This window comes from Juglans regia, chromosome 7, assembly GCF_001411555.2.
Source record: "Juglans regia cultivar Chandler chromosome 7, Walnut 2.0, whole genome shotgun sequence".
Lineage (NCBI taxonomy): Eukaryota > Viridiplantae > Streptophyta > Magnoliopsida > Fagales > Juglandaceae > Juglans > Juglans regia.
In genome coordinates, this window is record NC_049907.1 from 420,071 (window position 1) to 443,684 (window position 23,614).

A 23,614-nucleotide genomic window follows, 5' to 3' on the forward strand; every position below is an offset into this window, starting at 1 on the left:
AGCTAAATACTCAATAGATTTAACTTTTAGTTAATCCAATGAGAGTACTCTAACACGTCCAAATTTACGAAATATTAATTTATTGAAATTAATATTTATAAAGAGCATATTTAAAATTTATCGAGTAATTTTAAATTTTAAATATGTTACAGATTCAATGTTTTTATTTTGATAGAATATAGATTTTTTTTTATTAAGCCTAACAATTAAGTTAAAACCATTTATTATTTACTGGATGAGTTGGATTATTTTAAAATTTGAGTCGAGATTCATTAGTATTTATTAAATACTCAATCCATGAAAGCACGGACAAACAAAAAATTTTTTGGACTGTTCTAATCGGCCCAACCCATTTGTTAAGACCGTTAACTACCCAAGACTTAGGCCCAAATTTTTTGAAGTGAACCTACCCGATTACCCCAAAGCACAAACTTGCTGGTTCTAAATCGTGAGACCCAAGGTTCTGTTTAGATACAAACTCCCCATCATGCATATCTCATTCCATTAGGGTTTTCGACAGCTATTTATATATACAACTTATACACATTCATACACACTTTTCCTTCCTCGCAAACACATATATCACACATCTAGCTTTCATGGTCCTTCCTCAAATCCCTAGGGTTATCGCACTGCATAAACCACCACCCTCAGTCCACACGTCTCACGTATCTACGTCCTGAAAGCAACATGTAGTCACCACCACCACTTTTCGTTGGAAGCAAAAACCATAGAAACAACAACCCCATAGCCCTTAGCACCCTTTCGCACAGTTAAACCACCTTAGTCAAGCCACGACATCTCCTCACGCCACCTCATTCCACGAAAAACCACCTAGTCGTAAGCCACCACAAAATAGATCCTCTCTTCCCACGGTTACGTGAACCAATCGGCCTATACGCACCCCCATCAGGACATCATATATCCTCCCCAGACGAGCAACCAATGGTAAGCTGCAGTACCACGGAATCGCCCTAAGCCCTGCGGTGTGCCACTACCTTCCACCGAAGTGCACCACGTTGAACGGTTGAAGTAACACCACCTTGACTCCCTTCTATAACCCACACCCAGCCAAACACACGGCAACAAGCCACAATTGCACTGTTGCCCTCCACGTCCAGGAAGCAATCAGGCAAGCCATCTCAACGTGCACTTAAGCCGAGAGGCATCTTCTACACCAATAGCCTCTCATCCACCACAAACTACCCAACCAACAGCCAACCCAATCAGACCTCCTTCTTGACTCCACACCACGACAAGCCCAGACTTAACCACCACCTCCAAACCGTCTGAAACCCAGCCCCACGCCTCCACACACAACCCTCACAACCTCTATTCTACGCAAGGAAAAATAGAGCAAAGTTCTCTTCCTTAAAGCACGACAAACCAACGATAGCAACACCCTTCAGCCTTCCAACATAAAAGAAGACGGCACCACCTTACATCAGAACCCTTGTGGTAAGCCTCCACTGCTAGAGTTACCGCCGTGATCACCTTCGTAAGCCCCTCACTCACTCAACCTTGATCAACACCATCGTGAAGGGCTCGTCATCCCCAAACCACTCAACCCAACCACCAAGAACCGTCAGGTTCCACCCAAGCATCGCACAACACCAACCCCTAAGCCTCCATCACCTTCTGCCTCTCGGTATGATCACTCTCCCGCACGTTATCTCTCTCTGTCTCTCACTTGAATCATTGTAAGAGATACTCTCTCTCTCTCTCTCTTTCTCTCATCTTCATGTTCTGCTGCCCAGGACAGCCACCGTCACTCACCCACGTCGCATGGTAACTTTACCGTAAGCCTCTCTCCTTCACTTCACTGTTAAAACGCATCAATTGTTAAATCCCTTAGATAGTAAATTACATATATGCCCCTGGTAGGTGACCCAATGTTTATTAATTATGATAATATTATTGTGATAAAACTAAGAGAAATTAGATGTTTGGCCATTTGGAGAAATTATGTGGAAATCAAATTATTTTGGGGAGTGATGATATTTTGGAGTTTCGAGGATTTTAGACATTAGGGAAATACATATTATTACTTTTATATATCTCGAGTTTTAGTTACGAAGTACGTGTTCAATTGAAAACTTAAGCAAGTACGTGACTATTTTATAGATGGTGATTGATATTCGCTTTGCACTATTGTGAGGAAATTCAAAAAAGTTAAAAAGTCCAGGTAAGTGGGGTTCTTATAGTAGACTTTGAATAAAGAAAAGAAATGGATTGAGGTTAATTTGTGAAAATATGCATATTTGATATGAAAAGAAATGTGAAAACAATCTCAATTATGTTTTCTGTATTACTCATGAAATATATATAAAAAAAGAAAGTATTTTCTGTTATTACTGGTGTAGACATGAGTAAACTTTTGGTATTTTATTTTCTGAACTGTGAAAAAAGAGCGAATATGAAATATGGGAATTTGTGCTTGTTATGTGAAGATGCTCTGAATCTGTTTTGAATATATTTATTACTCTGTTTTGATATGATGTGGCATTTAAAAAACCTTTGGCATGACATTTTGATTATATATCTTGTTCTGTTTTTGGTTATGATCCGATCATTCTAATTTATGTTTCTATTTTTGTTTTTTTACCTTACCACAGATGTAAAACTATGACATCTATTATATAAATATAATTGGTACCAATATTTATGTTTCACTCTAATTAGGACCCTGCCATCGGATATAATAGTAGCCTCTGGTCCTATCACGGGACATAATAGTGACCTATGGCCCGGCCACAATACATAATAGTGACCTCTAGCTCTGTCACGACACATAATAGTGGCCCCTAGCCCTGCCACGTGAGATAATAATGGCCTCCGACCCTACCACGAGATACAATAGTGGCCTCTGGCCCCGCCACTAGATAATAATAGTGGTATCTATTCTGAGTGCATCACCTTGGTGGCGAACAGTGCTAGGTTCTGTTTGGTTAATCACAGACATGCATACAACCCTACCACATGGATTAAACAGTATCTTTATTCTGATATGATATGATATGATAAGATGATGATGTTCAATTATGCTATGCCAAAGGACTTTTGAATATGAACATTTTGAAGTGTCGCTCTGATATTCTGATAACATGCTTTGGATCTGCATTTTGAAACTAAAATGTTTTGTTCTGCATTCTGAATTTTTTGAAAAGACTCATGTTTACATATTAGTATATATCCTTTGCTTACTGAGTTGTTGATAACTCACCCATTTTTTTCACAATATTTTCATATGTTTTGAGTGTTTTAGCTGAGGATTCAGAATAACAAGCATTGGGTAAGACTATGTGAGCTTAGTGAATTAAGTACAAAGATAATACTTTGATTTTTGGAAAATTTTATTCAATACATTTGTTTTGTTCTGTTGAATTAGCATTTTGGAAGGTTAACGTTTATTTTGAGATTTGATGGTATCTTAGTTTAATTATATTGAGGTACTTGATTTGAAACAATGAGTTTTATGTTCTATAGAAATCGTGGAGTATATATGTCATGCACTGTTGGAAGATGATTTTCGGTAACAGGATCTAATTCCTTGGACCTCCGCGACCAGGGCGTTACATGTGTCCAATCACACACCCACACCCGACTCTCCATTGGAACCCTACCTAGCTTGTCCTCGGCTCCCTATCTAATTTTTATCTTTTTTACACAGGCTATTTGTCTAATTTAAGCAATAGTGTAATTATCTGACACTCTTAAAAGATAATTGCCATAAATACAAAGAAATTACACAAAAATAAATTTATAAACTGACGTGATTTAAAGAGATCTCTTTTACAATAAAAATAACTTCACAATCTGACGTATTACATCAAGCCACATAAGTTTGTTGTTTACCATTGTATAATTTTTTTTTGTAGCTCAAGTATTTATCCTCTCAAGAATAAGCTCAAAATAGAGAATAATAATTAATACTCCTGTAGTATAAATATTTACACTTGTTATAGAATATAATATCAATTCAAATTTTGTTTGTATAAACAGTTTTATTTATTTATTAGAATATCAAGGCATCCGTAACATCAAATAAATTTTTAAAAATATCTCCCGTGTTTTGTTATGAGTCTAAATTTTATTTATTTATTTATTTATATGATTTTTGTTTTTTTTTTTTTGGTGATAGGTTATTTATGGTATATGGCCTTATGGGTCTGCTAGCTTGTTTGTTGACATCACATGAGAAGAACATGTTTAACTCCAACAAATTCTATTTCAAATTCATTCAAGTCTTTGGGGGCATTCAAATTGCAGTCTGGACAGAATAAATTCTTGTCTAACTTTTGTGCAGCTATTCTTATATATAATTAGAGTTGGCCCCCCCTTTATATATAGTTGCTGCTCTGTTCAATATATATATACATACATGTAATTAATTATTAGTATTATTATTATTAGTAGGATAATGGAACCCTTGCTCTCAATTTGGCTCGTTTGTTTTTACAGATGAGATGAAATGAGTTGAGATGAAAGTTAAAAATTGAATAAAATATTATTAGAATATTTTTTTAATATTATTTTTTTAATATTATTTTTATTTTGAGATTTAAAAATATTGAATTATTTATTTTATTTTACATGAAAATTTAAGAAAATTATAATGATTAAATAAAATAAAATGAGATAAATTAAGAAGATTTGTGAAAACAAACGAGACCTTTTAAGTTAAGTTGATAACAATTTATTTGATTATATGGCAACTATTCGGGGTTGAGATAGAATCTTCAAATATAATAGTAATCCATTTTATTATTCTAACACTTTATTTAACTACTTTATCACGTCACTACAATAAAGTTACGCAGTGGATTGGTCGTTTTGGCAACGGGCATGAGCTAGTCCTCCAACATGATATTTATAAGTTTTGGGATTTAAATCAACTTTCTAGCTTAAAATTAGCCCTACATTTAAAAAAGAAACTAAGCGTCCATCGTCACGAGTCCCAAACGAATCTTTATAAAGGAGTCAGGCTGTGTTGGATCCAACTCATCATATTTCAAATTAATTATTGATAAAATTTATTATTTTTTTAATATTCTATAAAAAAAAAATTAAACACATCTAAACCTACTTCATACATTTTAACTTAAAAAATTTAAACTAGATTTATAAAATATTATTATTCACAACTCATCTCAACGTCCAAATACAGTCTAAAAGTTTTGCAGTACAACATGATGTCATGATTATGTGATAAATTTTGATTCTTTACGTACTAGCTATAGTTTTCTCACCTAAGGTTGTGTAAGAGGAAATCTTCTTCAACCGAAATAACTAATTCAAAACTGATGCAATCTTATCTACGGTAGCCTTTCACAAGATTAACAATTTACCAACCCAAATTACCTCTGTGATGGCCCAAAAAACATGAATTTGAACTACTACTTCATTACTTCCAACGTCTCTTCTCGATTCCTATATTTTCGTTTTATATTCTTTTTAACTATTCAGTAAGTACCCAGATTTGAAATTTTTAAAACGATTACAGTCCCCCACCCCCACTTTATGCAGAGCATAACCCGATCGATGTGCTAAGATACCTGAATCCAACTTTTAAGATCAAGCACCAAAGGAATATCATGTTTTTTGTGATAAATTTGGATATGTTTGAGAACACAACTGTCTCAAGATATTTTTACTTTATTTTAGTGCAATTTATATATTATTTATTATTATTTACAGATCATTTAAGATATTCTAAATTAGAACACCCCTCCTTTTTCTGTTGGGCTGCAGATGGGCCTGAATATGAGGCTGACCTAAAAATATGATTACCTATCTATCTCATTCTGTCATCCTTCGAATCTTTTGCCGCAAACTTTTCTATGCTTTGGCAGTTGGGGCCCGGAGTGCGTGGGCTCTCAAACTTCGACGTACAAGTTAAGGTGTCCGAGACTCCGATGACAATTTTTTTTCCCTATTTGTACTATAGAGGAAAGTAAGGTTGGAATACATGTTCATAATATAATTTCTCCCCCAATCCCTACATTCACGGAACCACGTTAAAGTTTATCTTGTTTCTGTACTTTAATTTATCAAGTTATGGATGCATATCACCACCATCAACACTGCTGAAGCGGGTAAAAATGGTGGGCTCAGATATATCAAGTCTAGCTCATTAAAGGACCACAATCGAGAAGAAAGTGAGAAGTGACAAAAAGGGAACAAGGAAAAACAAATGTCAAATGGAAAGAGAAAAATGAGAGGAAAGTGAGGAATGAGAGAAAAATAAGTCAAACACACAAGAGAGGAGTGAGTCAGTGACATAAAGCTAATTAGGGCTGTACAGAAATCGACAGGATTGACCATTGCCAACGCGAACCGGCCGTCGAAATTCGAAACTGGTCAAAACCGGCTTAGAACCGATTTGTTGGTGGTATAAATTTAATGAAACCGACGTCAACTGGTTCGGTCCTGGTTTGAACCAAATCTAAACTGCTGAACTGGCCGATTATATATATATATATATATTATATGTCTTATGTAAAACGACTTCATTTCACTAAAGTGAAATTACGTCATTTTACAACTACCGTTTACAAAAAAAAAAAATTGAAATGACGTTTGACTTTAGGGTTTAATATCCTTGCTCCCTCTCCCTCCCCTCTCATTCTTCTTCTCCTTCGCGCCTTTTTTCTTTAGGGTTCTTAGACTCTCTCTCACCTCTCACGCACAGTTGTCACCACTGCAAGTCTCTCATCTCTCATGCCTTGCAGCCTCTACCTCCAACAACCGACAGCATCCATCTCGCCCTCTCTCTCACATAGCATAGCTCTCCTCTATTAGGCGTTAACCTCTCCTCCTCCCTTTCCCTTTCCTTCCTCTGTCACTCATCTTGCAGAGCTCTCTTATTTTGCTACCCATGGAAAAACGATTCTTTCTGTGCCGGTGGGAAGACAGGCACGGCGCTTATCGGCGCCATCGGAGACTGGCTCGGCAGCTGGACCGATATTTTGATCTCCAGCTGCTTAGTGCTTAGCCTGCCATGTTGCTTTTTTTGGGCCTACGGCTTGGCCAAGAGTCAAGCCCATATCAGCCGATGAGCCTTTACCAAAACCAGGCCCAGGTTTCTCGAAGCCCACAAACGAGCCCAACTCTAACCCCGAATCACAGCCCAAACCATTATCTTTACTAACACTCGAAACATAGCCCATACCCACTCTCAATACCTCATTGCCTTTAACGTAGAGTTTTAACCAATCTATTTCTTCTAATAAATTTCCAACTTTTTTCTCCATCTCCCCCAGCACCTTTAAAATGTTTTCCTGATTTGGCCCCAATAGTATACTGCCATGCACGATCTCTGCACTTCCCACGCCTGGCAACCCAGCCAATGTTTTGAATACCGTACCAGATGGCGTACCGGTCAAGGTACTGAAACGAAATATTTCGATACCGATACCGTTTCGGGATAGTCGATATATGAATAAATTATATATAAAAATATATATAACAATTATATTCTAAAATAATAGTTTATATATGAATAAATTATATATAAATACATACATATATATAAATTATAAATAGTCTAGTCTAAATTGGGGGTCAAAAAATGAACTTGTAGTTTGAAAAAAGGGAAAAAAAAAATGAAGGCCGAAATTTCAGCCGGTACAGGCAGAAATTTAGGCCGAAACGGCCGGTATTTAAGCCGGTACGAAATACAGGTAGTATCTGTACCGGCCGGTACGAAACGGTTTTTAAAACTTTGAACCCAGCACTCACTGCTCGAGCCTAGCCCTTCTGTGTTTGGAGTGCATGACTGTATGATTGCGCCCCAACTATCGTCCACGAAGGAGCACCACCACCACCCCTAACCATCTTCGGGTTCCCATCCTGAACCATACCACCTCTGTTTCTCACACTCGAAATAGAGGAAGGAGGACTGAGCTCCTTAAGAGTAACACTAAAGTTCCTCCACCCCTCTCCCTTCATTCCTTTCGGCACCAATAGCATATCTCTCCTCTTTTCATGCCCAAATTCTGAAATGCAGATAAAACAACCGTTGTTGTTACAACCTCTCCTCACCATTAAAACATTATTTCCCTTTCTACGAGTTCTCAGGAACTTTACCGGGCCCAAAGTAGCTGAACACTCCCTAACCATTGAACCCAACCATCCCAGGGCTTCATGGTCCAAAGAAATGTATTTTACCCCACGACGGCTGCTCTTAGTGATTCTCCACCACTTATCATTCTCCTTTTTTAACTCAAAAACTTTCTGATCAATAACCACCTCTCTGCACAATCCCATCCTAGCCAACCAACACAATAACTCAACCTGGACTAATACCTTAATCACCACAATGCGTTGTTGCCATTAACACAGCACTACCAACAGCAAGCAGAAAACAAACAAAGGAAGAAGAAATGTACGGAGAGAAAACTTTTTAGATGCACCACTGCAAGAACTAACCATTTTCACCCATGCATTTTACATTAGATACCCTTTTTATTTTTATTGGCGCCGGGTATCCTGGAAAAAGTCTTGAATTCTATTTTAGATATCCAGCTCTAGTATAGTCATCTCCATATGTTTTCTTATTTTTATCAGTGAATTTATTTCTCATAAGCAGAACCATGCGGTGCAAATGTTTTTATTAATTTCACCAATCATAACAAGACATTTACTTTTATCTTAACTTTTGATGTTTTCCCAAAGGAAAACAAATTAGTTATATGATTAAAGTTGAATTGTTATTCTTCAACTTGGGGCAATGTGTGTAAAATGCAGCCTGCTGCATGTGATACAAAGAAAGGGTTGTCGTTATATGTGTAAATATATTAATTAAATTTTATATGAGATTAAGATGATCACATCATATTCTGTTTTCAGTTGTGTAATTTTTGCTTTAGTTCTTTTTTCTCTTGTGTATCCAGGGTGGACATTTTTCTGGTATTTATAGGAAGGTTCAATTAAAGCCATTGAAGTGGGTTAAAGTTGCAAGAAGCAATGGTGAAGGGGAAGAAGAACGACCGGTGGAGGCTCTCATGGTTCTTAAATATGGGGGTGTTCTTACACATGCTGGCAGAAAGCAGGTGATGATAATCAATGCATCATACAGTTTTTTTTTGTCTTAGCATATATGAGAACTAATGCAAAATTGTTGTTTGTAACAAATTGTAAAACCTTTTTGTTTAGTCTCTTAGTTTTAATTTGGTTCTTTCATTTCTTTTCAAGCTAAAGAATTGGGAAGATCTTTCCGATATAACATGTATCCAGGTTATGTTCATGGATCTTTTTCATTTTCTAAAATGATTTTTTTTATAAGTAAACGATATTATTAATAAGGATAGGCATATCTCAAGTACACAAGATGATATACAAGAGATAAGACCTACCTAGGTCGCAATAGTGGAAACAAGTAAATCATGTAAATTTAGGCCATTAAAATCTATAGCTATGGCCCATAGAAATAAAATACAAAAAAATAAAGATCGAAACTCCCCTAGTGTTCGCTCCTTATATTCAAATGTCCATTCGTTACGCTCTCTCCATCACCACATAATGCAGATAGAGATCATTTTCGACATAACTTTGATTTGTGGAGCACCTCCCGAAAGTGTCCAGCTGGCCAATAACTCAACAACTGTGGCAGACATTACCTAATTTAACTCTACTCGGCTGAACACTTAAATCCATAAGGCTCTAGCTGTCTTGCAATCTAGTAAGAGATGATCAACTGTCTCGCTAGCTTTCCTACACATACAACATCAATCTAAAATAATGACCCGGCACTTCTTCAGATTATCGGTTGTCAGAATCTTGTCCAGGACATCTGTCCAAGTGAAGAAGAGTGCTTTGGGGGGCGCCTTATCCCTCCAAAGTCTTCTCCATGGGAATTGAGTATTCAGTAAATGTGTAAGAGACTTATAAAAGGATCAAACTGACTTACCTGCAAGTGTCCACCACAGCTTATCAGCTCATAGTCCATTCAGCTTCACAGAATATACTAGGCTGAAAAAAGTCTCAAAGTTGTCTACTTCCCAATCTTGGACTGCTCTACTGAAGGTGACGTTCCATTGGACTTGGTCCTCCGATCGAACCATGAAGTCACCACTGAAGCTTCTTGATCAATGCCACCCAGAAAACAGATTGGAAAAAGTCCTTTAGAGTCTCCTCTCCACACCATATGTCTCTCTAAAATTTTATCCGAGTACCCTCACCTAGCACAAATTTAGTATGTCGAGTAAACACCCCCACCTCGTCTAATGTGCTTCCAAAGCCCCACTCCTTAGGCCCCGGACTTCGTGTGGTTTATTGTGTTGAGTTAATGGTTTTGTAACTTTTTTTTGTGTGGATTTGTTGGTGTCTGGTGAATCGGTGGTGATGGAAAAACCGAGCTTGTCCATTTTTGGTGTCTGGTGATGGAAAATTGATTCCCAAATCGCCGAACCGATCGATACTGACCGTCAGATTTTGACCAGTTCTGTTTCTCCCTATTGGCCGATTTCGATTGAGAATAGAACATTTTCTCCTTATTGGTGCGGTTTCGGTTTTGTACCAAAACCGCATCAATACCTTCAGTTTTCAACCCTAAAGGTAATTTACTCACCTACCATTGACAAATCTACAATAAAAGAGATATGAGATATGAGCAAAGATGGACAGTGATGAGAACACAGAGGTCATCTTCAACCTTAAAACAAGAGCTCCAGGATATTGTCTTCTTCAAAAAAGATGTCTCCAACCACAATTGTACAAAGAGAAATGAAATATTGTAAAATACTCATATTATATTAAATTTTCCCTCCAAATGACCCATGGACATAGGTCATGTGTTGAACCAAGTAAATTTATATGTCTCCATCTCTATTTATATTTTTAGTATTTATTTTCTATTCACTACTATAGATGTATGTATGAACATTGTATGACCGCTCCAGACTACCATCGTGGGCTTTAGACGACATCGATCAAAGCCCAGGTCACCACAGTGGCCAAGTCAATTTACAAGCCCAGGTCACTACCTTGTTCTGATATGCAAATTGAAATCATGTGTGTGTTTTCTTTTTTAAACAATTCAAAGGCTTTCGACCACGTTGGTTTGTGTTCGAAAGCAAATACACATCTTAGAGATTTTAGTCTAAAATAAGTCCGAGATTCAACATGCCCAAATACACATCTCATTCTCGTGACCATTAATAATGACAAACCGGGCTAGACAACATGACATGCAAATCGATCTTTAGGAAAATTAAAAACAAATGAACTCTTTAATATTTTTCTAGTACAAGATTGAGATCATTTCCCACACAAATGCCGTGTTACTACTTGCTAGTACTAGTAGTAGGATCCAAATAAGAATTGAAATTGAGCTTAATAGTGTACTTGGTACGATTAACTTCATGTATTATATATATATATATATATATATATATATATCTAACCTTGATGGGTACGTACATACGTGATGTAGTGTAAAGTTTATTTTAATACGTACTAGTTGTAATATCTTAATGAATTGACGTACGTACTTGGTTAATTTGATTCGTCTTTATATTCTTTGTTGGTGCATGCTATTAATTACCTCTTGAAAAAAGAAGAATTGATATGGAATTAGAGATCCCGTGTGCAATGGTTGGGAGATGGGGATCCAAATATTAAATTCTAAGGAATGATGAGGGTGTTATGCATGAAGGGTCTGCACTGCTTCCAATGATACATGATTATTTTTCAAAAGTGTTTTGTACCACCAATCCTTCTGATTTTGATGCAATATTGCATCCTGTTCAGACTTGTGTTTCTGATTCTATGAATGATGATTTGTTGCGTGATTTTACAGTAGCTGAGATAAGGATAGCTTTGTTTCAAATTCAACCATTGAAAGCCCCAAGCCTGGATGGTATGCCTCCATTATTTTTTCAAAAGTATTGGCATCTGGTGGGTGATACTATTATTAATTCTATTTTACGAGTGTTGGTTTCGGGTGTTATGCCTCCTGACTTCAATCTTACAAATATTGTATTGATCCCAAAGACTAAACAGCCTGAGTATATAAGGGATTATAGACCCATTAGTTTATGTAATGTAGTCTATAAGGTCATTGCTAAGGTATTAACAAATAGGCTGAAATTAGTTTTACCTGGAGTTATTTCTGAAAATCAATTGGCCTTTGTTCCTGGAAGGTTGTTACATATAATGTTTTAGTGGCTTTTGAAACTGTGGATGCAATTAGGAGAAGGAATAGTGGAAAGAGGGGTTGTATGTCCATTAAATTGAACATGAGTAAAGCCTACGAAAGGGTTGAATGAGTTTTTTTGGAAGAAATATTGTTCCGTATGGGTTTTACTCCTCAATTCATCTGTCTAATAATGATGTGTATCACTTCAGTTTCGTACAAAGTTCTTGTGAATGGATTTGCCACTCAACCTATTAAGCCTCCCCGTGGTTTGTCGTTCTCTAGTTAGTATGCTAGAGGCACTATCTATTATATGTGCTGAGGCACTATCTCTATTGTTGAAGCAAGCTAAAGAACAACGCCACTTGAGGGGTATTAGTGTGTGTCATAATGCTCTCCGGGTTTGTCACTTATTCTTTGCAGACGATAACATTATTTTCTATCAAGCATGTGTTTCAGAAAATTAGCATATAAAAAATTTGCTATCTAGTTATGGTGTGGCATCAGGCCAACAACAGAATATGGGAAAAACATAACTTCTTTTTAGTCGCAACACGGAGCCAGCCTTTATGAATGCTATTAAAGGAGTGTGCGGTGTTCAGGATATTCAACATCATGCTAAATATCTTGTTCTACCCTCTTTTGTGGGAAGATCACGATTTCAGACTTTTAAAGCAATAAATGATGGAGTTTGAGCAACGTTACAGGGTTTGAAAGAAAAGTTATTGTCACAAGCTGGCCAAAAGGTGTTGATTAAAGCTATAATACAATCTATACCCACTTATACAATGAGCTGTTTCAAGATTTCAAAGGGCTTTTGTCAAGAACTCGAGGGGATGATTGCACGATTTTGGTGGAGACAAAGGGGTCAAGAGAGAATGATTCATTGGTTGAAATGACGCAACATGTGTAAGTCAAAATTTAATGGTGGATTGAGATTTCAGGATTTGGAAGTTTTTAATTCAGCATTATTGGCGAAACAAGGATTATGTTTACTTCAATCACAAGGATCTCTATTTGTATAAGTATTTAAAGCAAATTATTTTCCCAATTCCCTTTTTTTTTTATCTTCGAATCTTGGCTCAAAGCCATCCTATGTATGGCACAACATTTATGGAGCAAAATCTATAATAAAAGCTGGAAGTTAATGGCAAATTGGTAGAGGAGATAAAATTCGAATATGGAAAGACAATTGGCTTCTTGATTCTAACTCCAGAAAGGTTATTACTTGCTGCAATACCCTTGCTGAGGATGCTTGTGTAGCTGACTTATTGGATACCTCTTCTCCTAGTGGGTGGAATACAGATTTAGTAAAATTGGTATTTAGTCCATTTGAGGCTAATACTATTTTAAAGACTTCTTTATTCCTACATTGGGGTGATGATAAATTAGTATGGAGTGGTACTGGAAATGGTATTTTCACTGTAAGGTCAGCATATTACTTTGCTCTAAAATCAAAATATGCTTTGGAGAATGGTTCTAGTAATCATGATTTGCATATACCTTCCTTTTGGAAGTCTCAGTGGAATTTACAGCTTCCTAATAAGATTAAAAACTTTATATGGAGGGCTTTTAAAAACAGTTTACCTACAAAAAAGCTTTTATTTCAGCGGCATATCCAGGATTCTAGTAAATGTGATTTTTACCAAGATGCTTGTGAAGATGTTTTCCACATTTTATGCAAGTGCCCTTACTTTCTTAAGATGTTTTCCACAGGATTTTACTCATGCCTAACAAAAGTAAGAAGATGCATCAGCATTTGACTAGTTCAATGGTAATGTTCTAATACTAGACAAACCAAAATAATCCAAACTAAAAAAACCTCTAACACGGTGGGGTAAATCATCAGAAACATTTTTGTCAAGCCTATAATATTGTTATTTTTTTTATAAAAAAAAATTAATATAATTATAATAACTATTAAATCAGAAGTCAACTATTTCATAAAAATGATTCATTCCGAACATGATTAGATAAACATATTATATAATCGATATTTAACTAGTTGCGTGCGTGAGCACTTGTATATAATATATATATATATATATATATATATATATACATATATTCCTCTTGGCATTGAATACCAAATCTAATGGCATCACATTTAAATCTCAGGTCTTGGATTCGACCCCTTCGAATAAAAAAAAAAATACCAATCCTTGCCAATAATAATTGACCAAATTTATGTGCAAGAAAAGAAGAAAAACTAAGATTCAATGAATCCGGCATTATTAATTATGTACGTGTGAGTACATATAAATATATATATTTATTATTTCTCGATTTTATTTATTTCTTATTCCAATTAATTCTTTCATTTTGTTGTTTCTATAGATTATAAAAAAATTTCTAGGTCTAATTCTTCTCATAAAATCGATTTTATAAAAGATGATTGATCATTAAGATCTTATCCATACGTAATGTAAGATTATTTCTCAACATCATTTCTTATATACAGACCAATATTTTTTTCTATTCATTGTCACAAACTAAATAGTATGGCTCTCATTTGTCTTATAGCATACTCTGATACGGGCCGGTAATGTATTACGTATTGGATTTCCACCGTGTCTTGTTCTTATCCCCGCTCTTCTATATTATTCTAATCAATCTCTTCTATATTATATATCGATCCTTTCCTTCAATATATATTAAGAATATAATATATATTGAAAGTCACCATATCCAAACATATATTATATCTTCCTCTCTGTCTGATCTCTCCATCACTTTCGTACTACCATATTTAACACTCACTACAAATACCCAACCATATGCATATATATATATATATATATATATATATATATAAAAGCCATTATAAAAAACTTATATATATCATAACGAAGCCACCCCGCCATCTTATGAATTTTCTTCACAGATCATTACTTCTAATTACCTCCATCGATCCTATTATATAAACGCGGCCATTTTCCCTTGTTAACTACTAATTTTGTTTCCTCCTCCAACGATCCCACAAAGAGACAAAAAGTGTTTAAATTACAACCCAGCAACATGGGTAACAACACGGCTGACAAAGAGACAAAACTCAGCAAGTACATCAAGGCATCCATTAGAATCCTGGCCAAGATCAGAGACTTCTATATGAAAGGCATGACAGAATGCTCCGGTCGCTTTGACTACGGAACGGGCACGGCTTTGGGCTGCCCCACTCCCCATATAGCCACTCTGCCTAAGAGCTTCAGCACCAACTCCGCCAGATCGAGCAACAACAAGGAAGATTTCCAGGAGCTTATGAGGGTTGCTTCAACTAGAAGCCTTGGCAATAAGATTCAGGCGGATCTTCTTCGAAAACAGCAGGCCGTCGTTGCCAAGTCTCCAACTACCACTGCACCCAATAATATGCCTCGGAGCCGCAGCGTTAATGGTTTTGGGAGGATCGATGAAGACAAGCCCTGTGAATTTGAAGAAGTTATAAAGCTCAACGCAGAGGTTTATCCAAGAAGCCGAAGCTATGCTGTCTCTAGGTGAAGTAGGCAACTTAATTTTTAAGCATATATACGGTATGGGGAAAGATGATTGAAGAAAGGCGTTTTAAGCATATATTTCTATAGGAGTGTTTTAAGGTCACCATGTACAGAGTTGTATATCCAAGAAGCAGAAGCTAAGCTCTCTTTGGATCATTTAAATTTTAGTATACTGTTCCTTTTGTTTTTGTTAATCATTCAGTATTTACAGTAACTATATATATATATATATATATGGTGTTTGGGGATTTGCTATTTGATACTTTCGAAGTTGTTTGTTCCAAAATACAGTTTAGAGATGTGCATATATGTTTGAGATGTTTTCATGCCTTCAAATGGAGAAAAGGTTTGACCTTAAAAGGATGTTGAATCACAAGCTGGAGGGACAAGTAGCAGATTGAAGTGTCTGATCATGAAGAGATCATATATATATAGCTAGCTAGCCACGTTGAAGTAACAAAATTTCCTGGTAAATACTTGCCAAATAATTGAGAAGATAGAATAATGGCCGGCGGCTGCACTTAAATTAGTTAGACTTAGGACATTACCATGATCGAGGAAGTATTAATGTGTACATGATGTTTTTCAAAATATAAACAAGGCCGATCATCAATTTTCAAATTCGGCAGCTTGCAGCTGGAATTGTGTTGTGGCTAAACAATTCAACTTATGCGATTATTATACGAGTATTAATTTTAAGTATAATCGTAAAATGTGTAAACGTCGCGTAATCGTTTTAAAAAATAGTATTAAAATTTATTATTAAAAAATTAATTTTTTTTTTGTGAGTTCTATGAAAAATAATTTTTAATGTATTGATATATATTTTTTTATATTTAAATATATTAAAAAAGTAAAATAAAAAAATAAATTTGTGGTAGCGGGCTGCCCAGCTGTCATAATATAAAGCCGAGTTAGTGGCTACTGCAGATATTTTTGCAAATATAACTCTTTGGCAATTTAAAGCATTCAATATTCTTGTTTTATTTTTATTTTATTTTTCTTCTTTTTTTTTTGTTTTCAATTGAAACTCTTTAATTACCTTGTGATCCGGTACGTCTCTTGAAATGTGCCAACTTTCAGCTACCAAGCATGGCTCTAAAATTACTGCATTATAAGAACATTAGTATTGGCTATAGTAAATTAAATTCTCTAGTCATTTTTGACTAGATACTATTCACTCACCAAAGTAATATTTTAATTATTTTCAACAGCCATTATATTATTTAATTATTTTAAAATCTATATTATCCATTTCAATTTTGATAAATATTCCGTTATTTACTATTTTATTCTATTTCATTAATAATAATTAAATTATGAAATTAAAATTAAATTATTAATTAATATATAATTTTATTTTCTATCTTATTTGAAGTAGAAATTAAATTATTAATTAATATATAAAGTGTATTTTACAAAATATTACAATTTTTTTTATAAAATATTGTTAAAATATAATATTATATTATTATTTTAACTTTAAGATGACTAGTCTAATATAGATTGACCTAGCCAAATGTTAATACTATAGCCAAAATTTAGACTTAACAATAGCTAAGCCATTGCCAATGCTCTAAGTCGCTACTATATATTGGCCAAGGAATTGCATAGAAAAATTGGAAGCTTAAATGGTGAGATTCATGTCATGGTTGGTGTACGTACGTTGGATATAGTTGGTTTAATGCCAACAAATAAGATGGAATAGGATTTATAAGATTGGTCCCGGCCCCTACCTACCTTTAAATTCGTCCCTGATCATCAATTGCTTTGTTTTATATAATAAGATTAATTTGAGATTATCCACACATGACACACACACACACACACATATATATATATATATATATATCATATATGATCAGGTTTATCGTTAATTAAGAACCATATCATGCATGATCATGACATCCTGGAAGTGAGAGTGAGACGTCTATATATCTCATTGACTATTGATGTATATATGGTGGCGCCGCCCACTTGCGCCCATTTAAGTTGACACTGTACAGTTAATTCCCTTGGAACAAAGAATGGCATTGACCCACAAAATGAGCTCAGTTACTAATTGACTCGATCGATTATTATGTTCTCGGCCAGTTGATATATAGAAGCATATTAACATTATTCTTTCAAATTTTACTATATATATCTATATAGTGTTTCCTACACAACATATATATATATATATAATATAAATTTAAATTTAACAACGAGCATGTTTAGTTCTTCTGCATTAATATTGCTGCATGGGATTGATTCAGTCATAGTTCAGTGAGAAACAAATGAAATTGAAACTAGGATTAATATAGAGGGCTGAGCCACAACACTACTTTAATTTATTCTGTTGGATTAACTACTTTTTATCCTTGATCATTAATTAATTAAACGAATAATTAATTAGTTAAGTGCTTACACCTATAGGAATAATTAATTAAACGAATATAAAGAAACGCAGAGGCTGTGAGTCTGGGACCTGACTTGACCTCCACTAGTTACAGACTTTAAAAGATGCTCGCTCTTGCTTATCTTTGGAATCTCCTACCTATTTCCATATATATATGGCCATCATGAATAATATCCCTCCGGGTCCACTGCTCATCTTGTTTATTCTGTGGAGCAAGCATTTTCCACGTATAAGCAGTGGCGTGTGGGGTCTATATATATATATATATATATACAAAAGCTCTACTTTCACCCAGGACAGGTACCCCGCGTACTCGAATTCTACGTCCGCATTAGTTAAACGGTGCGTTTGCACCCTTTTAGTTAAATGGTGTGTTTGCACCTTTTGATTTACTTTTGAAATTTGACTCCACCCCTATGAAGACAAGTCAGTCTTCACCTTGGCACTTCACTTCACCTCGAAGAGAACACACCCATGGAGTGTCTCTCATTATTTCATTTAATGTTTCACAGCTGGAAGTGGTTGGACTTGGGTGTAGAAACTAATGAATCAAAGTGGTGGCAATCGCAAGATCAAGAACATTAAATCATATTCTGGACCTTTAAAGACTAGGAGTAAAAACAAAAAAGCTTAAATTCCTTCCTATGGGTGGCCAAAGATATAGAAAAATAGAAGAAAAAAAAAACTACATAAAATAAAGTAAAGAATGCTTATACCCACGATAGCACTCTGGGGTTTGACGGCACAACGGTTACATGTGCCTTAGGTAATAGGAATAGTTCTAGATTCTTATAAACATTGTTTTGTTGCAGCAACCGAACTAAAATGCATGAACTATATGAGCATTTGGCCAAGGAATGAAGACAATGAAGACAAGTTGTGAGACGCAAAATATTAGGGATGAGTTTGGCGCCTATGGGTTTCTGAAAAAATCGAGTCTTTCTTCTTTTCTTCTTCTTCTTCATTTTTTATAATAATAATATAAAGGTGACGTGTCATTAGCCATGTCAGACGATTCTGCAACCGGTACCCAACGGCGGGTACCTGTAGCAAAATTGAGATAGGAAAGTGTCGCTTTGTTCTCCTCTCACAAGTCACAATTGCTTAGTTCTTGTAATACAACTTTTCCCCTTGCACTTATGCTTGTGGTGCTTGAATGAGAGCACCTCAGTCTTTTTATTATTTGAGTCTTTGATGTAATTTAATTATTTGAACTTCCGGGTAACTTGATTGTAATTTGGGTATTTGATGTTATTTAAGGTAAAGTTTGGTTAGTTGTTTTTTCTATTTATTAAAGTATGCTTTGCGCTTCAAATTATTAGAGATTTTAATGTTTAGCATCCTCCAACTTTCAAGTACAAAAAACTTACATTTTATACACTTGTGGAGAATAAAATACCCGGACTTTTGAAGGTTAGACCCAGCCCATCAAGCCATACTAAATGACAAAATAGAGAGGAATGGAGTATGAAACAAGAAGTGACCATAGGTGCAGGAGGTGTAAGAGGAGGGTGCCAGAAGGAAGTTAGAAAAGGAAGGGATGCTCAGGCACGTCAAGGGTCAGACCTCACCTCCGCTGAAAAACATGCAAAGGGACCGGTCACATCATGACAGAGAAGCGTGCACAATGGGATTTTTCCCGCATCAACAACACTTCTTTAAATTTTGACAGTTAAAGTTGGATAAAAATAGATAACATGACACAATTTTAATGCTCGAATCTTACGAAAAGAGATAAAGTGTTGGCTTTTTCATTTTGTAGTTTGACAATGCAAAGTATCAATTATGATAATTTGGGTATAAAATTTAAAATCCTAATAATTGGAGGGCAACAAAATATATCTATATATTTATTTATAAAGTAGCCCATGTGGTCGTTTATACATGTGCCACAACTCCAACATGCAACAAAAATCAGCAAAAAATGGACACGGTGAGCACTTGAACAGGCACAGCCACGTGCAAATCTTGCAAGGGACTTAGTATATACTTTCATATTCCCCACAACAAAAGAAAGTTTGAGAGAAATGGCAGCATCAGATGGTGAGCACAATGTACCAAAATTCTTTGCCAAATATGGTTTCAAGTGTGTGTATTTCCCCTTGATCCTTCTACTTCTTTTCTCAAAGCCTGCGGTTTCTTTCTCAATTATCAAGTCTCTGCCTGGATTTTCTGGTTCTCTGCCCTTCAAACTTGAAACCGGGTAAGCCTGCCACCCACATCTACTACTACTACTACTACTACTACTACTACTACTAGTGCTTTCATTTTGTCATTTTATGATACTTTTGAAAGATTCATTAAAAGAAAAGAAAAAGAACACAATATTTAGAGGAACATATACTCGTCCATCTATAATCCACCGTACTAAATGTATGCAAGCAGATACATTGGCGTGGATAAGAAGGACGAAGTGCAATTCTTCTACTACTTTATCGAATCTGAAGGAAATCCTAGACACGATCCCCTTGTGCTCTGGCTCACTGGTGGCCCAGGATGCTCTGCTCTCTCTGGACTTGCCTTTCAGATAGGTTGCTCTTCCATTGTTTATGTTTTGTGATCATTTATGAATTGAAAGTTGAACTTTCTGTCCCCCACCACCTGAAAGAATCGATGTGGTAATTATATCGCATCACCAGTTATTCCTCGAAATTGCCATTTCTTATAAAATGCCGCTCCAGTACTAGTTCCTTGACACTGCCATGTCTCTATCCTAAATGAATATAGGTAACAATGGTTTTTCTTTTTTACTTCGTTTTGGATTTTTCTCTAAAGGTCCTTTACAGTTTAGCATGGTCGAGTACAATGGAAGCCTACCTTCTCTAACATTGAATCCATATTCATGGACTAAGGTAAATGCAATTTGTTGGCTTTGATTGTGCTTTCAGGTTGCTCTTCATCTGTTTTTTCTGACATGTATTGGATAATTGTGAAATGTATCTAGGTTGCTAGCATAATATTTTTAGACTCACCGGCTGGCACTGGATTCTCATATTCAAGGACCTCGCGAGGGTCCAGGACAGCAGATACGAAATTTGCTTATCAGGGTTATGATTTTGTTAGAAAGGTGCAACATCATCTTCATACACATTCCAGTTTATGCATTACTGAAAGTTCATCAATTTGCTTTTTCTATACGATTATGGCTGGCCCTCGAATGAGGATGCAGTTAGAATTCAATGAATTTGACAACTTCTGAAATACAACATCTGTTTTGAAACAACTTTGTTGTTCATAAATTCTGATTTATGCCTATAATTTCGGCCTTGTTATAGTGGTTGCTCAGTCATCCTAATTTCATTGCTAATCCCCTATATATCGCCGGTGATTCATATTCCGGCAAGATCGTTCCAATCATTGTTCAACAAATGTCAGCTGGTAATGACAAACTTCTCCTTTCCTTTTTGAAAGTTTCCCACAGCTTCTCTTTTTCTACCAAAAAACAGTTTAATCATGCTGCTGCAGGCATTGAAGCTGGGGACTCGCCACTTCTCAATCTCAAAGTATGTGAGAAAATACGATTCCTGAATTAGTTTGCTAGATTCTTGCTATAATCCACGACCACGTAACGATATAAAAACAACTACAGGGTTATTTGATTGGTAATCCGGGAACAGATCCAAAATTTGATGACAATTCAAAAGTTCCATTTGCTCATCGCATGGCAATCATTCCAGATGAGCTTTACAAGGTGTTATTTCTCGTAGATTTCCTAATCAACGCAAATATTCATTGCCGACAACGGTTTTTGTTTTCGTTATCCATCAGTAGCCTTTCAGTTTAAAAAGTAGAAGCCACTTTTCATTATTCTCAGAAGGCTAAAAGGAGCTGCAAAGGTGAGTACAGAGTAGTAGACTCAAGAAACATACAGTGCGCAAATGATCTTCGAGCTATCGCAAAGGTTGGTAGGCCAACGTACCCCTTGTCATTTCCATTTTGACAAATTCCATTCTCTTTATTTCCACTATTTTGTCTGCATGATTGATTTGGTTTACATACCATCTTGCTTATGTAGTGCACTAAAAGGATAAACAGACCTCACATCTTGGAGCCCAAGTGTTATACTGACTTTCGCCCTTTAAATAAGATGGATGAAAATCGAAGATATCTTATGGAAAGATTTGGAGAATCCTATATGTCACTTCCTAAATATCCCAGATTTGGGTGTAGAGTAAACCCTCACCTCTCTCTGTCTCTGTCTCTGTCTCTGTCTCTCTCTCTCTCTCTCAAACACACACACGATAAGTTTTGTTCAGTGGTTGTGAAAGTATTAATCACTGATTGCCGAATATTACAGAACTACAATAAATTTCTCTGCCACATATGGGCAAATGACATCAGGGTGCAGAAAGCACTTCATATCAGAAAGGTTAGAATATATTGATGCAAGGTGTTGCTATAAATTGCATATTGATTAGGATATAAGCTGGCTTAATGCTGCTTTTGATGGTGAAAATCAGGGAACAGTAAAGGTATGGATAAGATGTAAAATAGACTTACCTTACAAGAAAGATGTTGAGAGTGCTGTAAGCTTTCATTATTATCTCAACATCAAGGGGTATCGAGCTCTAATATATAGGTTTGATCACATATTTTCTCTGCCCTCTACTCATTCCATTTGCAAGCAACAAGTAATTTAGATGTTAATAGAGAACAAGTTGGGTTACCATACAAATGTATGATGATATCCTGCAGTGGGGATCATGACTTTGAAATTCCATACTTGGGGACGCAACTGTGGATCAAATCGCTAAATTTGTCCGTTGTAGACGAGTGGCGGCCATGGCTGGTAGATCTTCAAGTTGCAGGGTAGGCGTAGATAATTTATATAGATGTGCTTTAACAATGCAGGGTTCTATAACAAGTTGTGATTGATGTTGATTATTTGCAGATTCACAAGGGGATATTCAAACGACCTCACATTTGCAACTGTAAAGGCAAGAACTAAGTTGTACTTGTAGAGGGAATGCTTTTGTATTTATTTATTTTCTGAGCGAGTGGAAGGAAGTAAATGGAATTATAATGAGTAAGGATTATGCAGGGAGGGGGTCACACAGCTCCGGAGTACATGCCTAAGGAATGCTATGCCATGTTCAGAAGGTGGATATTTCAAGAACCACTGTAATCAATCGCTCTGTTTTGTTAACATTTTCAGATAGCATAAAATGCTGTACTAGTTTCTAATAAATGACGCACTCGGCCTTGATGTGCTTGTTTAACTTTTTAACTATGTGTTTTATTGTTTTTTCTCTTATAATATATAGAGACAATTTAATATATATATAGAGAGAGAGAGAGAGAATTAATATAGACACAAAAAAATTATATAAAATAAATTTACAAACTAACATAGTTTCACATAATGTGTTAGATTTATTTTACATTAAAAATAATTTTACAATCTGACGTACTGTATTAAGTTACATTAATTTATAAATTTATTTTTTGAATAATCTCTTTATAATTAAAGTATTACTCTTAAATGAATATTTCATTACTCAACTAAACGCATAGGAAAAATAAATGAGAAAGAAATCAAAAGACTTTTACACATTTGCAGCAATGCAACGCATACGAATAATAATA

The 23,614-nt window shown here is 35.5% G+C and overlaps 2 protein-coding genes across 2 annotated transcripts; both read left to right on the forward strand.

Annotated features, from left to right (window-relative positions):
* Positions 1-14,968: 14,968 nt before the first annotated feature.
* On the forward strand, positions 14,969-15,961 carry LOC108985642. The gene has a single exon (XM_018958013.2). The coding sequence runs from the start codon at positions 15,155-15,157 to the stop codon at positions 15,629-15,631; it is 477 nt and encodes a 158-aa protein (XP_018813558.1). The 5' UTR covers positions 14,969-15,154; the 3' UTR covers positions 15,632-15,961.
* A 4,088-nt stretch (positions 15,962-20,049) lies between these two features.
* Positions 20,050-23,255, forward strand: LOC108985639 (serine carboxypeptidase-like 7). The gene is made up of 14 exons (XM_018958007.2): positions 20,050-20,231; positions 20,414-20,559; positions 20,804-20,880; positions 20,973-21,095; positions 21,304-21,406; positions 21,494-21,531; positions 21,618-21,719; positions 21,843-21,929; positions 22,044-22,199; positions 22,326-22,397; positions 22,489-22,607; positions 22,724-22,837; positions 22,920-22,965; positions 23,070-23,255. The coding sequence occupies exons 1-14, from the start codon at positions 20,056-20,058 to the stop codon at positions 23,151-23,153; spliced, it is 1,443 nt and encodes a 480-aa protein (XP_018813552.1). The 5' UTR covers positions 20,050-20,055; the 3' UTR covers positions 23,154-23,255.
* The last annotated feature ends 359 nt before the right edge of the window (positions 23,256-23,614 follow it).

Coding starts and splice junctions, on each gene's coding strand:
- LOC108985639 (XM_018958007.2), top strand. CDS start 20,056: ATGGCAGCATCAGATGGTGAGCACAATGTACCAAAATTCTTTGCCAAA. Junction 21,532..21,617: donor CGCCACTTCTCAATCTCAAA/GTATGTGAGAAA, acceptor AAACAACTACAG/GGTTATTTGATTGGTAATCC. Junction 22,200..22,325: donor ATCCCAGATTTGGGTGTAGA/GTAAACCCTCAC, acceptor CGAATATTACAG/AACTACAATAAATTTCTCTG.
- LOC108985642 (XM_018958013.2), top strand. CDS start 15,155: ATGGGTAACAACACGGCTGACAAAGAGACAAAACTCAGCAAGTACATC.